We start from the raw sequence: 14,023 nt of genomic DNA on the forward strand, positions 1-14,023 counted from the left end.
CTTCATCTCTGGCCCCTGTGGCAAAGCTGCATGAGGAGGAAAACAGCAGAGGGAATTGCCATTGTCTGATAACCTCAGTGGGGTTATCAGACCAAAATCTTCACTAACACTGAAGCTTTCTAAGAATAGAAATCTTTGGTAAGCTAGTGAAAACAATCCAATTCTAGATAACCCTGACAAAAATTACGAGCCAGGCTTGGAACAAGACACTGGAAGTGCTCTACTAGCTGCAGCAGAGGTCAAGTTTCATGCTAAGAAAAAGCATTTTAACAGCTACAAACTTCAGTTATAATAAGGAAGCACATTTAAATGATGCTGTCAGTAGGGATGCTATTTGTATAAGCTGATCACACGTGATAGCCCCACCTTTGGCATATCACCACTTAAATATTATTTTTTTTCCACATAAAATTGCTAGCAGCTCTAACCGAAGAGAACTTATTAAACCTGATTATTTTGATTACTACTTGTTTGCATAACGTAAGTTGTTCCAGCAGAGGCTTTTCATACTTTCTATGTGCTGTCCTTCATTCCAGTTGTATTAGCAATCTTTTCTCCTTCTCTGGAGCTGCTTCCCACACTGGATTGTCTGACTTGCCTTCCTAACACCCGTCTGCTGACCCCACCACTCTGCAGGGCCCTCTGTTACCACCAGGGAACTTCCTCACTCACCATTCCAGCAGGACACTTGAGTGCCTTTGTCATTGGCCTGGGAATTCACAGAGATTTAAATAAAACAGATTCAGGCAAAAGCTACCGGAAGAATGTGTGCATGACACCGTAAGTTATATTTAAAGTGGTTGTCTGCTTCAGCTCTGAGAAGAAGAAGAAATAAAAAGGATTATCTTGCTCTTCAGTGGAGCAAGCCTGGTTTGGACACAGACCAGGTATGAATCTACTTCACAAGAGGAGGGCATATCACCTGGAGAATGTTACAGTCATGGATCAGCACATCGGGATGTTGTACAGGTACGTAAGTTGCAAATGTATTTTTGTATGAGGCTGTGTAAGATTTGCTTGTGGATTAACTCCTGATCAAAAAGCTGGAGAGTACTCTTTGCATCAAAGCCTCATTTGTCTTGGAGTAGAAGCAGGCAGGGATATTGGCTTACCAACATAGATGCTGCAGAGACAATTGCAGATGACATGACTGGTGGTCTTGGATGTACATTATGTATCTGTATTTCATAAAGCACAGCGATCTTCAAACTGGACGTGAGCTTGATGCTTACTCAGAGGAATGTCACCCAGTGAATCACAGGGGTGATTTCCAGAGGCATGCTGGGTTTTCCTTCCACTTGCAGCTCTGTAGTCAGGTCTGTGTAGCTGTGGTGACAAGCGGGAGTCACCATGAGCCTGAGGAAATGGCAGCAAGCTGTGGCCTTGGTGAATTTGGCCACTTTGGATACCCAGAGAGAAGCATGTCCTGGTTGCTGGCAAGGAATTACTCAGAATATCTGAACCTTACCAGTTAAAGAAACAGTTTATGAGAACCTCCTCATCTCAGCATGAGGTACGATGGCGTTTTGGTGCCGAAGTAACTTCCACAAGCAAGCAGAGCTCTCAGAACAACAAAGCCTGGGTGCCCTGTGACTTCCTGCTGCTCAGGTACCCGTGTTTCTCAGTACAACACCTTTTGGTCACACTCGAAGTTACATGCAGTGAGTTTGCCTTTCAGCTTTATTGTCGGGTCATTTCTTCTCTGAAGTGAGAAGAACGAACGGCTGAAATGGGACAATTAATAGTGCAAGCGCTTAGGAAATACAGCAGTTAAGCTGGAAGGACGGTGAGAGGCGGCAGCTGAACGCAAGAGCTTTAAATCGGTAACTGTCGATGTAAGAATCTCAGCTCGGCGCCCGCCCTGCGGCCGCGCACACCTCTGCCCCAGCCGCCCGTGCCGTACCGCCGGCAGAACGGGGCCGGGGCGGGACGACAGCCACCTCCCTCGGAGCGGCCGTTCCCGCGGGCGCCCGCCGGGGTTTCCACGCGAGTCGGCCCCGTGCCGCCCGAGGCCTTTCCCAGCCCTCCGCCGCCCCCCGCCCCGCCGGCCGCCGCCGAGCAGCCAATCAGCGCGCGCAGGAGCGGGGCGCGTGCGGGCCCTCACCGCCCGCAGCGCGTCGGCGGCGGCCCCACGCGGGTGGGGAGCGGCGAGGCACGCGTGACCCCGCAGGTCCGGCCCCCGTGGGCCGCCCCGGGTGAGAGTCCGCGCCGCACGCGGTGCCGCCGGCAGCGGAGCGTGTCGGGGTACCTGGTAAAGTCGACGGTTCGGAGAAAAGCAGCGCGATAGCTCAGCACTTCCTCCTGCCGATAAGATCTCCGCCGCGCTTGTCACGGGAGGCGGCTGCTCCGCTCGACCCGCTCTAAGGCTCCTCCTGAGGCGGGACGGGGGCGATGCGCGGGGCCGCCCCGCCGTCCCCTCCGCCCCGCGCAGTCCGGCTCCCCGCGGCCGCGCGGAGCCGAAACCGGCGCCGGCATGGGAACCTTGGGCAAGAAGAGAGAAACTCAGTGAGTCGGCAGCGCGGGGGGCCGAAGCGGCGAGAGGGGCGCGGGGCGCCGCGGGGCCGGGAGAGAGGGCAGAGCGGCGGGGCGGGACGGCGGCTCGCCCATCCGAGCGGGCGCGGGCGGCGCGTGTGCGGAGAGCAGCCTGAAGGCGCGGCCGGAGCGCGCGGCTCAGCCGGAGAGGCGGCCCCGCTACCTGCGCTGCGTCGCCGACGGGAGAGGAGCTGCGTCCCGGCGTCGGCGCTGCGGGCGGCTCCGTCCCGGCCCCAGCGGCGCGCCGGGGAGCCCGGTGTGCTTTTCGAGTGCCTTCTCCGTACCGAAAAGCCGCTGTGCGGGGATCCGCGCTAATTAACGTGCGATCGGTTTCGGATGTGTCACTCGCGGAGCGTTGCCAGGTCGGCCACGGTGTTATTGTTGTAAACTTACTGGAGGAGGACGAGAATGGTTTTCCGTTTGCGCGCTGCTCGGTATTGACTCTGTTGTCAAGACCTAACGTTACCTGCTGCTGCGACTCTGAGCGTGCCCTGTGCCTGAGAGCCGCTGGAATAAAGTGAGGAGAGGTGAGGGTGAAGCTTGCAAAAAGAGAACCCTGAAAGCTAAGCAGGCCTCGCTCTTTTTTTATATGAGAACAGGAAGTCAGATCTCACAGCGAGGGGGGAAATCTAGAGAAAAGGGGAAGGGAACAGAGCGTTCTTTGCATCGCCAGTGTCAGATTCGCTTCGGGAAATGTAAGCGATGGCCACTACCTCTGCAGTCAGGTCGGGGTTCTGCTGGCCATGTGGGTCATGAATGACCTCATCTGCAGCTTCATGGCTTTTCCAGCATGGAAGTGAGTCAGAAATGTTAAGCTAAGGCCTGAAACTCACTGAGATGAGAAGGGTCTGATCTGTCTTCGTTAGGCATCTTTATTTCCAAATTGATCCAGGAGTATGGGATGTCCTCGCCATCTCTGCCTGTCTGTCTAATGCACACTGGATACGTTTCTGTGCCTTTTCCTTTTGGGGCTGTCTGTTTATTAATAAAGTTTTCAGTAGTGTTCTGTCTGAGGAAAGTCGTATGAAGACTTAAGATTGCAACATGAAGAAGCTGCAGTAACTTACTTAGGAATATGGTGGACTGCACATTGACTCTGAAATAAGCCCAAAGTTTCATTGAAACAACAGTGGTCGTTGCCATTTTGTGAACGACATGGTCATGCTCTCAAGTCAGATTTTGAATCAGTTCCTGTTATTTGCACGTAAACTTGTATCAGAACACTGTGCTTCTTTAACATTTCGTACAGAATGATGAGCTTGCATGCAAACAACGAACACTTAATATTATCTGTAAATGTACACATTCCTAAACTCTTAAGACATCACAATAGGAGCAAAAGAAAGAACCCTGGCTTAGGCCAGTATTTATTTTATCTCTTTTAAAGATGTGTTTACTTATGAAAGTATTAATTCACTCATGTCTGCACCTTTAAAACAATTCAGTAGGAATTAATAATATAGAATGGATAAAATCTCATCAACTTTTTCTTTCTTTTTTTCCCAATTGTGAAATGCTCCACTGTGAAGTTGCACTGATCATTTTGGTACTTAATTTCATTTGGAAACTCAGTATTTATACAGCTGGTCTGTCTTGTTACAATGTGTTTCCAATAATGTTGGATTAAGCTATTTTTTTTTTCTCCTTTATTTTTATGATCACACAAACCTGTGGTGGCAGATTACTGTGTAACAGTGTTCCTGTTTTGTGGCTTATATATTATATTGTTGGAAACATAACTCTCAGGCAAAAAAAATAAGATTTGTGGCAATCTGACAGATCGTTCAAGGAATGCTGTAACTGTGCTCTACTATCTGTGTTTAGCAGGAAGATAATGTCATTTACCAAGCAGACTCTTAGATACACTTAGCAAGTGGAAGGGCTGTGTGTTTCACCAGCCTAGCCACAGGGAGTTCATTGCCCTTTAAATCTCTCCTTCTTTTTCATGTCGTTTAAAATTTGTCACTCACCCTTGTACTTACTTCACTATTGTGCTTTCTTCTAGGCAACCTGCCCAAGGATGCAGCACTGCCCCTGAATCAGCACTTGAGCTGAAGCAGATCAGTCACTGTCACAGCCATTCAAATCTTACCCAAGTCACTATGGTGCCTTTGGGGCACTTAGCCAAAGGGGCGACTTTGGAAGATCTTCTTGAAACCTGCATTCAGTCTTTTGGTGAGTATCTGCAGGTTTTTGGAATGGTGTGAATGTGTTTCTATACTGGTTGCTTTTAAGCCCTTTACCAGTGCATTACACTGATATATTAACGAAGTAGAAAAGCTTAACTGAACATTTTGTATTCTGTAAGCGTTGGCATCTATTTTACTGGTTTGTGAATATGTATGTAATATATGCTAAGAGATTAGCGTTGGTATTTACCAAACCAATACTTGAAGGAATAGCAAACAAACAAACAAACAAAAAAGAAACAAACAAAAAACCAATTAATCTTTGTAATACTATAATACGCAATAAATCTCACATGTTTAATACAAAAATTTTGAAATGAGCAGAGCTGATTTTATAAGGTAGGTGAAGGAATACTAGATTACCGCTTACATTATCAATATAGATTTAAAGTTGCCTCTCCCTGGAGAGAAAGAATCCAAATAAAAATTGTATACTTTTTTGAGCCTGTCAGTTATGTGTTCCTTTTTACGACAAGAGTCATAATACATGGACAATGATTATTATTGCCTGAACCCTATATCCTTAGTCTCCTTTTTCTTTTTACTATTCAACGTGTTTAGTTTTTACATTATTAAAATATATTAGTACTGAAGGCGCTCAAAAGGGTTCTGAATATTTTGCAAATAAGACATTTGTTTGTAAGCCCCCTATCTTTCAGTGTCTAGAAACACTGTCTGAAAGTGTTGCAAAGTTTTCTTACAGAGTAGTCCTTAGATGCTAAACACACTCAAATGCCTACTCACCTCTAGAATAATTAATCTGCGCAGTTAAATAATAACACTGAGTGCTGACCAACTGCTGCAACAAGTAAGTACTACATAAACAATGACTAATCTTTCACACCCATTGGAAATGCATTAATGTTAATATACTGTAAAGCATTATATTCAGTGCGTGCAGAGAAATGCACATCTGAGAGAAGTTAACAGAACATGCAATTATCGTTTCTTTCTGGCTCATTTTCTCATTCAGTTCATTATTGTGTAAAGAACATATCCACTGAACTGTTATAAAGCCCCAGTTCCTAAACAAACGTTGATTAATCTGTAAGGTTTGGTTTACTAGAAGTGAGACAAGGCATCTAAAGCACACGTAAGACCATTGTACAGTTATAATACTGAGACCAATATTGATTTGTATTCATGTTTTTAAGGAGGAAGAAATGGGGACTATAAGTACAACATCTGGTAAAACTATTGTGAAGGTTGATTTCAAATTCTGTGGGAGACTGAATGGGAGGCGACTATTGACTTAGTTTTATTTTAATACTTTTTAACATTCAATGTATATATATATCAGCACGTAGTTTCATATTGCTAGGCATCCATGTTTTATAAGGGCTAAGTTGACAGAAGAAGAAACCTGTCCAGTTAAGCTATATATGGACAAAATTCTATCTAAAGGATTTCATACTTAAATTATCAAGTTTACTGAAAATCAAAGTAGGGTTTTCCTGAACTTTGACAAATTGTACGTAGGTCTAGCAAAGTGAGGAGCAGTGTACCTGAGCTCATAATCGTAGACTAAGGACTTCTAGAGTCATGATATGCACTGTCAGCATTTAGACTCTGTTGGGCAATTCATAACAGAAAAAGAAAAGGTAAAAAAAAGAATAGTTGCTGGTGTAAATTGAATGATTAAGCAAGTTTATTCCCATGCATAGTATCTAAGTAGAGTTTCCACCCTGTCTTCTAATAGTTCTATTCAGATTAAAGTTGTATCATCATTTCCAAATATGCTGATTTATATTATTACAGAAATTTGTTATTGTGTTCTGAGCAAGATTTACTTCAGTATTAAAAGTACAAAATCTCCCAAGACTTGAGCACAGATCTCCTTACTATATTTTAAGTTTGCTTTCTGGAAAAAGCCCTTGATTAATTTATTGTCAAGGGTTAAATAAAACAGTATGTAGTAGATAGAGAAGCTGTGTCATGCTTGTGAACACATACTGTTTTATGCTAATGCTATACTGCACTTGCTAATGTTATATGTACAGTTACAAATACAATTCTTATAATAAAGTACACAGCCAAATTTATTTTCCTGAACTCAATTATAAATGCTTGAAAAATCAAATACCATGTAAGAGAGGCTGCTATCAACAGCGGTATATAAGGGGAGGTTGGCAGCCTTCTGCCATTTATGTGGGGAACATCATAAGATGGCCTAGCAAAGAAGGCATTAAGAATTAACCCACAAATGTACAGTACAGGTAAGTAGGAAGTGTGAATCTCAGAAAATGAGTGAAAGACTTTGCCAAAGTGCTGCAAATGATTCTAGGATAGTCTGTGGAAAGATGATGTTTGTCAAGAGAACTGAGGTAATCCAAAACCTGTACTAAAGAGATACTAAAGGTGAGGAGCAAAGATTGGATCTTGGAATTCACAATATCCTTTGTGGGTCTGTGAAAGTGCTGGATAAAAGATGGTACTAAAACATGTTTTCTTATGTTGGCCAATGATGTCAGAGTTTGATGTTGGTGGTATGGCAGTAGAGGTTGAATCTTCCCACCAATATTCCATTACATTTTGTTGCTGTGTGACAGATGGCAGCAGAGGGGCAGTCTGACAGAATGGTGGCTGTCATGGAAGGGTGTATGAAGCAGAGATGTGGCACTGAATTCCTCCATGCAGAAAAAAATTGCACCCATTGACACTTCCTGAACATTTAAGCAGACCAAACAGTAGACGAAAGCACAGTGAAGTGATGGGTGGTGTGTTTTAGCAGTGGTGGCAGCAATGTGAAAGGCAAGCCATGTCCCGGATGGTCATGCAAATTATTATGAGTGAACATGCAGGTCCTTGTTGACAGCTGGAGAATATGAATAGTCAGTGGTGGTGGCTATGTTGAAAACTACTGTTTTGGGTGTGAGAACTTGCTCTATCAAATATTGTTATTGTGCTTTTTGTACCTGTTGTAGTTTCCATTTCCATATTTAAGAGGCATTGCTTTTGGAGTGACTTATGTATATCTGAGTGAAAAGTGTTACAACAGTACTTACTCAATAACACTCAAATTTTAAACTCAATTTTTCATAACAAAAATAAGAGATACTAAAAGTATAAGTTTTTCAAGTCTCATGAAAGGTTGATTCAGGATGAGTACGCTGAATCTCAAAAGGTATTCGCCAAAAATAAAGGCAATAGAAAAGCCAAGACATGAGTTGGAGCAAGAGTTCATAAAAAACAGTGTAATGAGATATTGAAGGCAGAAAACTTAGAAAGGAGCATGGGTCCTGAGATTATTCTAGAAGAATTGTAGAGACTTGAAACAACTCTCAACAGCGTGAAGAGGAAGAATATGATTATGTAGGGCAATTATTCCAAGTATTTTATGCATCTTGAAAGACCTTTTCAACATTACAAGTAGCTAAAGAATACTGTTGCAGCTATGATCTAGATTGACAAGAGGAGCTGCAGAGTGCAAATGAATGCATCACATTTGATTGCCTTAGAAAAGAGAGGGAAGCACTGCGTATAGGTGGAGCCAACAGCTACATTTAAAAATGAAAAAGTAGTTATACAGAAAGAAAGAGAAGTCATAATAGGGAAGTGGAGTAAAAAAGAGAAATCAAAGTGAGGGGAATACACAGAGAGGAAGAGCAGTGGGTAGCGTAAAGTGATTGAAAAAACTAGAAAATGTAATGCATAGTAGGGCTGGATTCACTGGAACCTCTCCACCAGAGAGACTGATTCTAAACTAAGTTCTTATAAAGTGAATTAAATGTAGTAAATTGGCAACAAGATGTCTGAACTTGTGACTTCAGGAAAACAAACTGATTATTAGATTTTTGACTTGGAACATGTCAAATTCAAGGATTTTTTTTTCCCTAGAGGAATTCTTTGCTAGTGACTGTGATTCCTGAATGGAACTGTATGTAGAACAGTAACCTCTTACAGCCACGTTTTCTCCTTATAATACGAGATATAATAGCAACTGGAAAATAATGTACTCTTGGCTGGCGGACTGTTCTCTGAAAATCAGTATGGCTTAATTTACCACATTATTTCTTGTTTGTAAAGATACTTAGGTTATTAGCTTTGTTATCAAAACTGATAGAGTAGGGTCTGGCTTTCTGTTCCATGGCCATATTTAGCGCTGGCAGTTCAGTAGAACACAGGAAGCATGTGCTCTGTGGCACAGCTTTATTCTTTGTTAGTTCTTATAATAATCTTTGGAAGACTGTGTTAATGCATGTTGACATATATTTAATCCAGAAAGAGTTACAAATTGAAGAGTATAATATTTCAGCAGTTTTCACTTTGGTGGATATCTATGTCTTAACTTGTTAACTATTTTTTTTTAATCTGTACAAATTACAAATCTTTAATTTGTATTCTGCTAAGTATGGAATTAAAACAGCAATAGTTCAGCGTACTTTTTACCATTGGCTACGCTACTGTGAAGCTGATTTTTTTTGACTGTTTGTTAGTAAGTAAATTTCTGTTCTAGCAGATTTTTATTTGTATGCTCACTGCATTTAAGAGGTGTGTGGTGAGAGACCTTTGTTTTCCTTGACTGTAAGCTTCTGTTTTACCACATAAAGGGAAGACAAGGGAAGAAGAACTGATATAATCTACCTGTACTTCTATGCCTTTAACACAATCTGATGTCACATGCTTACCTCTAAATTGGAGAGAAAGAGATTTGAAGGATGGGCTATTAAGTGGATAAGAAATTGTCTGGGTGGCTGTAGCCAGAGAGTTTTGGCAATGGTTCTGTATTCAGGTGCAGGCTGGAGGGTGGTGAGAAGCCTGACCCAAGCCGTTCTATGATTCTGTGTTATGTATATCTTTATGCTTATATTGAGTAATGTTGACATGTGCTTATTTTTTTTTTTTAATATGCCTTTCAAAGATTCAGTGAACTGTTATAGCATGCAATAAAGCTTATAGGCCATATAGGGTTAAAGGGTCTTTCTCTTGCACACAAAACATTTGCTTAAATCATTTTTTGCAAGTGTTTAAAAATTCTCTTGCAATTGGGACAAAATATATCTTCAGCATAGTGACATTTTGCTATTTCCTTGTTTCATCAACAGAGAAGCACTGAAAATTTACTTACAGTTACCTAACAAACAATCCTAAGAGCACACTTGACAGTACTAATTTATACCAACACTTGTGTCTTACTGAAAAAAAATGAGGGTCATGAATGAACTAAGAAATCACTAAAATGGCACAATTTTAATATCATGGAGGTATTTATGTCTTTAGTCTTCAAGTGGAAGATGTTATGTATTTGTCTCTTACATTTAAGTATTGCAAGCACGCATGCTGTAGCACAGGGAAGAGCTACGCTATCCTACAGTTCAGGCACTTCAGTTACTGCTAGGCAAGATGAGTATGCACAGTGGAAAAAAGAAATCTCAAAACATCTTTTTAACTGTCTGTTGCCATGCAGAGTCTCTGTATGATTTCTTGATAGAAGTACGCACAGGGTTTTAGGAAAGTAATAGATTTTTTTTTCCCCCTGGGGTACATGCATATTAATACATCTTATGTAGTGTAATTCTAGGTGGAAGCTCAGATATGAAAAACTGCAGTGGAGTTAGTTTATAATGGATCTTCAATAGGAAAGAAAGTATATTTAAAAAAAAGTTTTAAAACCATGGCTACTGTTTTTAAAATACATAAAAACACTAACTTTATAGACTAGCAACATTCTTAATAGAATTTATGTGAACTTGCTGCAATTTGCAGCCTCTAATGGTCATAATAATCTTTAGATTGTGATGTAAATTCTTCTGTAATGTCTGGTCAGTGCTGCATCAGCTTGTTGCTTCAGTGTGGGATAAAGGGAGTGTTTGTAAACAAACCTTAGAAATTCAGCAAGCTATTTCAGGACTGACCTGGATGAAAGATGCCACATAATTACTGTGATAGAACTGAGAAATCTGGCAAAGGAGCTGGTTTTACAAGCACTAGTTGATTATAGTTAACGTTTTCCAGAATATAAAAGTAACTGCATTAGTGGAGTCTTACAGTTCTGTGAACTTCTAATATTTCCATTACTCACTTTCGCATCAGTATCATGCAAAAAAATGTCATCTTAGATTGCCCTCTAAGAAAAACCCAGTTTGCTCCCAACATAAGTACATTCTTCCAGTCTAGATGCAACATTGAGTAACTAATAAAATGATCATAGCTCAAGTACCAAATCTGTCATTATCTTTGTTCAAAATTTACCAAATACCAAGCTATAACAGAATTCTATTTAGAATGCAGTTATATCTTAAGGCATATGTCTTCTATGTCTTTTAAGACATACACACACCCACAGAAGAGGATTTCTGTCATTTACGTTTTTTCTGTAACTCTTGCCTGGTCAGTCATTTCCTTTTGTCTCATGCTCCACAAAACTTGCAGAGGGCACAAATGTGCCCCCACAGCCTAGAATGACTGTTGAGATCTTTAGTTCCCCAGAGAGTCATTAAAATTTGTACAGTTCGTTATTCTGTATTAAAATGGTGTTGATCACTGTGTGATTTGGTAAAATACAGTTAGGAAAATCTACTGTTGCTTGGCAATGGAAACTATGTTAATGAACAATTAATGACATTGTGGGAACAGAAGAGTAGCTGCTGTTCTGTAGAATGCTAAGTGCTATTTAGCTAACTGTTAAAAGTTAATTGTGATTGTACTAAAATGAAAATGAGTTCTTTTTTTAACCTGATGCCTGTAAAATTTTTTTCACAAAGAAATGAAACTTTTTAGATTTCATTGTGTATATTCTAAAGTTCTAATTAACTAGTTTGATTTCAGTCTTTTCAACGTAGTTGTCCAAAGTCATGAAATAACAAAAGAAATGCATAGAACTTAAACTACTTGCTTTATAAAGAAGTCTCCCACTTACTAATACTTAACACAGGGGTATGACAGAAAATTATATCTTCAAACCTCTAATTGTAACCTCAGAAAAGCAATATAAATTCTGTTTATCAGTGCACAAAAGCTTAGATACAATAAGAAAAGAATTCATTCTACTGAGAATATTTATGAGTTTGTTTTCTTCTCCTCAGTGTACGTATGAAATAGAAGCAAGCAATAGTTTCTTGTTCTTTATGCTTCCCAGTGCAGTTTACGTTCTGTTATTTAGTTTGGTTTGTATATGCTTTAGTGTGAAATCTGTCAATATTTTGCTGCATTTTGTCAGGTACTTTTTTTGCATTGCATTTTTATAAGTCTGGGAAAGAAGGGGCTTCACTTGAAGTACTACACAGTACAATAGATCTATTACATAGTATAGGCTTGAGAAGAAAAGCCAAGATAATTTTTTAAACTTTTTTTTTTTTTACTTCCATTGCTAAGATCAGAATGTGGAAGTGCAAGAGCAAAGATGGGAGAGCACCCATTAGAGCCACTCAGATTATACTTGCATTGAGGCTGACTTTCAGGAATCCCCAAACACTGCAGCTTTCATGCTTGAATACATATAGAGATCATACTAAGAATTCAGTGCCTAGTGCCAGCTATACTGTGATCATTTAGTGGTATGCCATAATATGGAACTCCTCTGGCAGAGACCGTAACGTGAGATGTCAAGAGCCTCTCTTAATTTTCTGTATGTAGATATCTGATAGCGATGCATGGTGTTTTGGCACATTTAAGTTTGTAGGGAAGCTGCATTGTCTTTTTTTCTTTGTTCTGTGGTTGTTTTTTTTTGTTTGTTTGTTTTTTGGTAAACCTTGTATTTTTAGTCTATGGTCAACAAGGGCAGTTTCAGCCTCAGGATGGGACAAAGGCATGTCCCCATCTAATAAAGAAGATAGCTTGTCACATAGTCTATAAACATTAATTCCAGAAATACATCTAGAACTTAGACCACAGACTGGGAAGCTGACATATGTAAGGAAGAGAAACTTGAAACAGCAAGTCAGGAATATCATAGCAGGATTTAGGGTAGGAGTATGAGTCAGCAATGAAAATTAAGGTCAGAAACTGGGGCCTAATCTATCTGTAACATCTTGAGGTCTCTGAGAGGAAAGATGCTTGGTGTCTGCTGGTTTGTTGTAGTTTGAACCTTTGAATGTGGCTGACTTCGTGCTTCCTCAGATCCGGTGATTGGCTGCCCCAGGATCAATCATGCAGTTAGATTATCATTGTAAAAACACTGCAGTTGAAGTATGAATAAGTACTGAGTATGCAGTTGAGTTCAGTGGTTATCTAGCAATACTAGGCTCAGAATTTCCTGATTCCGTTCTAGAAGTCTTATTTGTCTTATCCACCAGGGCTTACAATGGCACAGTTGTGTTGCCTGGCACTACACTTGAATTATTCAAGAGTTGCCCATAGCTCAAAAACTACATGTGGCTCCTCCAGTACCATGATTCATAGCTTTGAAAAAACTTGAACACTCAAATTACAATTGGTAGGCTTTGTAGAAAAAGACCAATTAAGAAGTTCTCATTTGCCAAAACCAATATTTTAACTATACTATAGAACAATGAAAATCAGTGCATGGAGGGGGTGTTAACATTTTACTTTTTGTGCTTGATTTGAATTTCCAAGGCTAATGGAACACTTTCCACCCACATTTCATTTGGTTTCTCTTGAAGAGCATTGTAATTTCTCAAAATCGTCCCATTTCTCCTTGACAAGAACATTTATCCTCTTGTTTTCATTTCGAAGAATTACCCACCCAGAGCTTTCACAAGAGCTTTCTCCAGAAAGCTGTTGCTCAGACAGTAATGTCTTTCCCTTGAGGCTTTTACTTCCTGATGTTCCCTACTCTCACATGGAGTAGTCTTGGGTGCGTATTAGATTTGCCTGTGCCTTGGTCATATCTTAGCTTGTCACATAGTCTATAAACATGAATTCCAGAAATATATCTAGAAGTTAGACCAGAGACTGGGAAGAACTTTTTTTTCTTCCCGTTCTGTAGGGATCTTGAAGTGTGAAGTAGACTTAGTGTTTCTTCCAGAATCTGTTTGACTTGTTCAGGGTTCTGTTAGTGGTGAAGAAAATATATAAAAAAAAGCAGAGTTATTTTAATTTTGGAGCTTTCTCTTGTACTATCAATTATTTTTTTATAGGACCAACGTAGTGGTTACAAGCACATTGCTGTGTGTTGGGGAAAACCATCATTTGTAGAATAAAATTTAAATAGGAGAGCTTGAAGATTTTAGCTACTTTCTGCTGCATCTAAAAATAATTGTCTTGCCTAATCTTTGTAAAGTCATCGTAATTAACTTATACTATTTCTGAAAGAAAGGCATCAGGTAGAAAAACCACCCAACAAATAAACAAAGCTAAACAAGAAGAAAAAACAAACAAGTACCACCACTCTGCAGAATACT

General features: G+C 40.5%; 1 protein-coding gene across 7 annotated transcripts in view; it reads left to right on the forward strand.

The window, feature by feature from the left end:
- The first annotated feature begins 2,116 nt into the window (after nt 1-2,116).
- Nucleotides 2,117-14,023, forward strand: part of RASGRP1 (RAS guanyl releasing protein 1) — a 40,745-nt gene continuing 28,838 nt past the window's right edge. For 4 of the 7 annotated variants that reach the window (XR_212382.5, XR_005860239.2, XM_004941732.5 and 1 more), the window contains exons 1-2: nt 2,117-2,505; nt 4,538-4,707. Coding sequence is in view for 3 of the 7 variants with exons in the window: in XM_004941732.5 (XP_004941789.2) it covers nt 2,474-2,505; nt 4,538-4,707 (202 nt within the window). In the remaining 4 variants the exon portion in view is untranslated. Of the gene's footprint in view, nt 2,506-2,649; nt 3,060-4,537; nt 4,708-14,023 lie in introns of those variants that run through there. The other 3 variants (XM_040701551.1, XM_040701552.1, XM_046941971.1) reach the window with 2 other exon arrangements.

This window comes from Gallus gallus, chromosome 5 (assembly GCF_016699485.2).
Source record: "Gallus gallus isolate bGalGal1 chromosome 5, bGalGal1.mat.broiler.GRCg7b, whole genome shotgun sequence".
NCBI classification, from domain to species: Eukaryota; Metazoa; Chordata; class Aves; order Galliformes; family Phasianidae; genus Gallus; species Gallus gallus.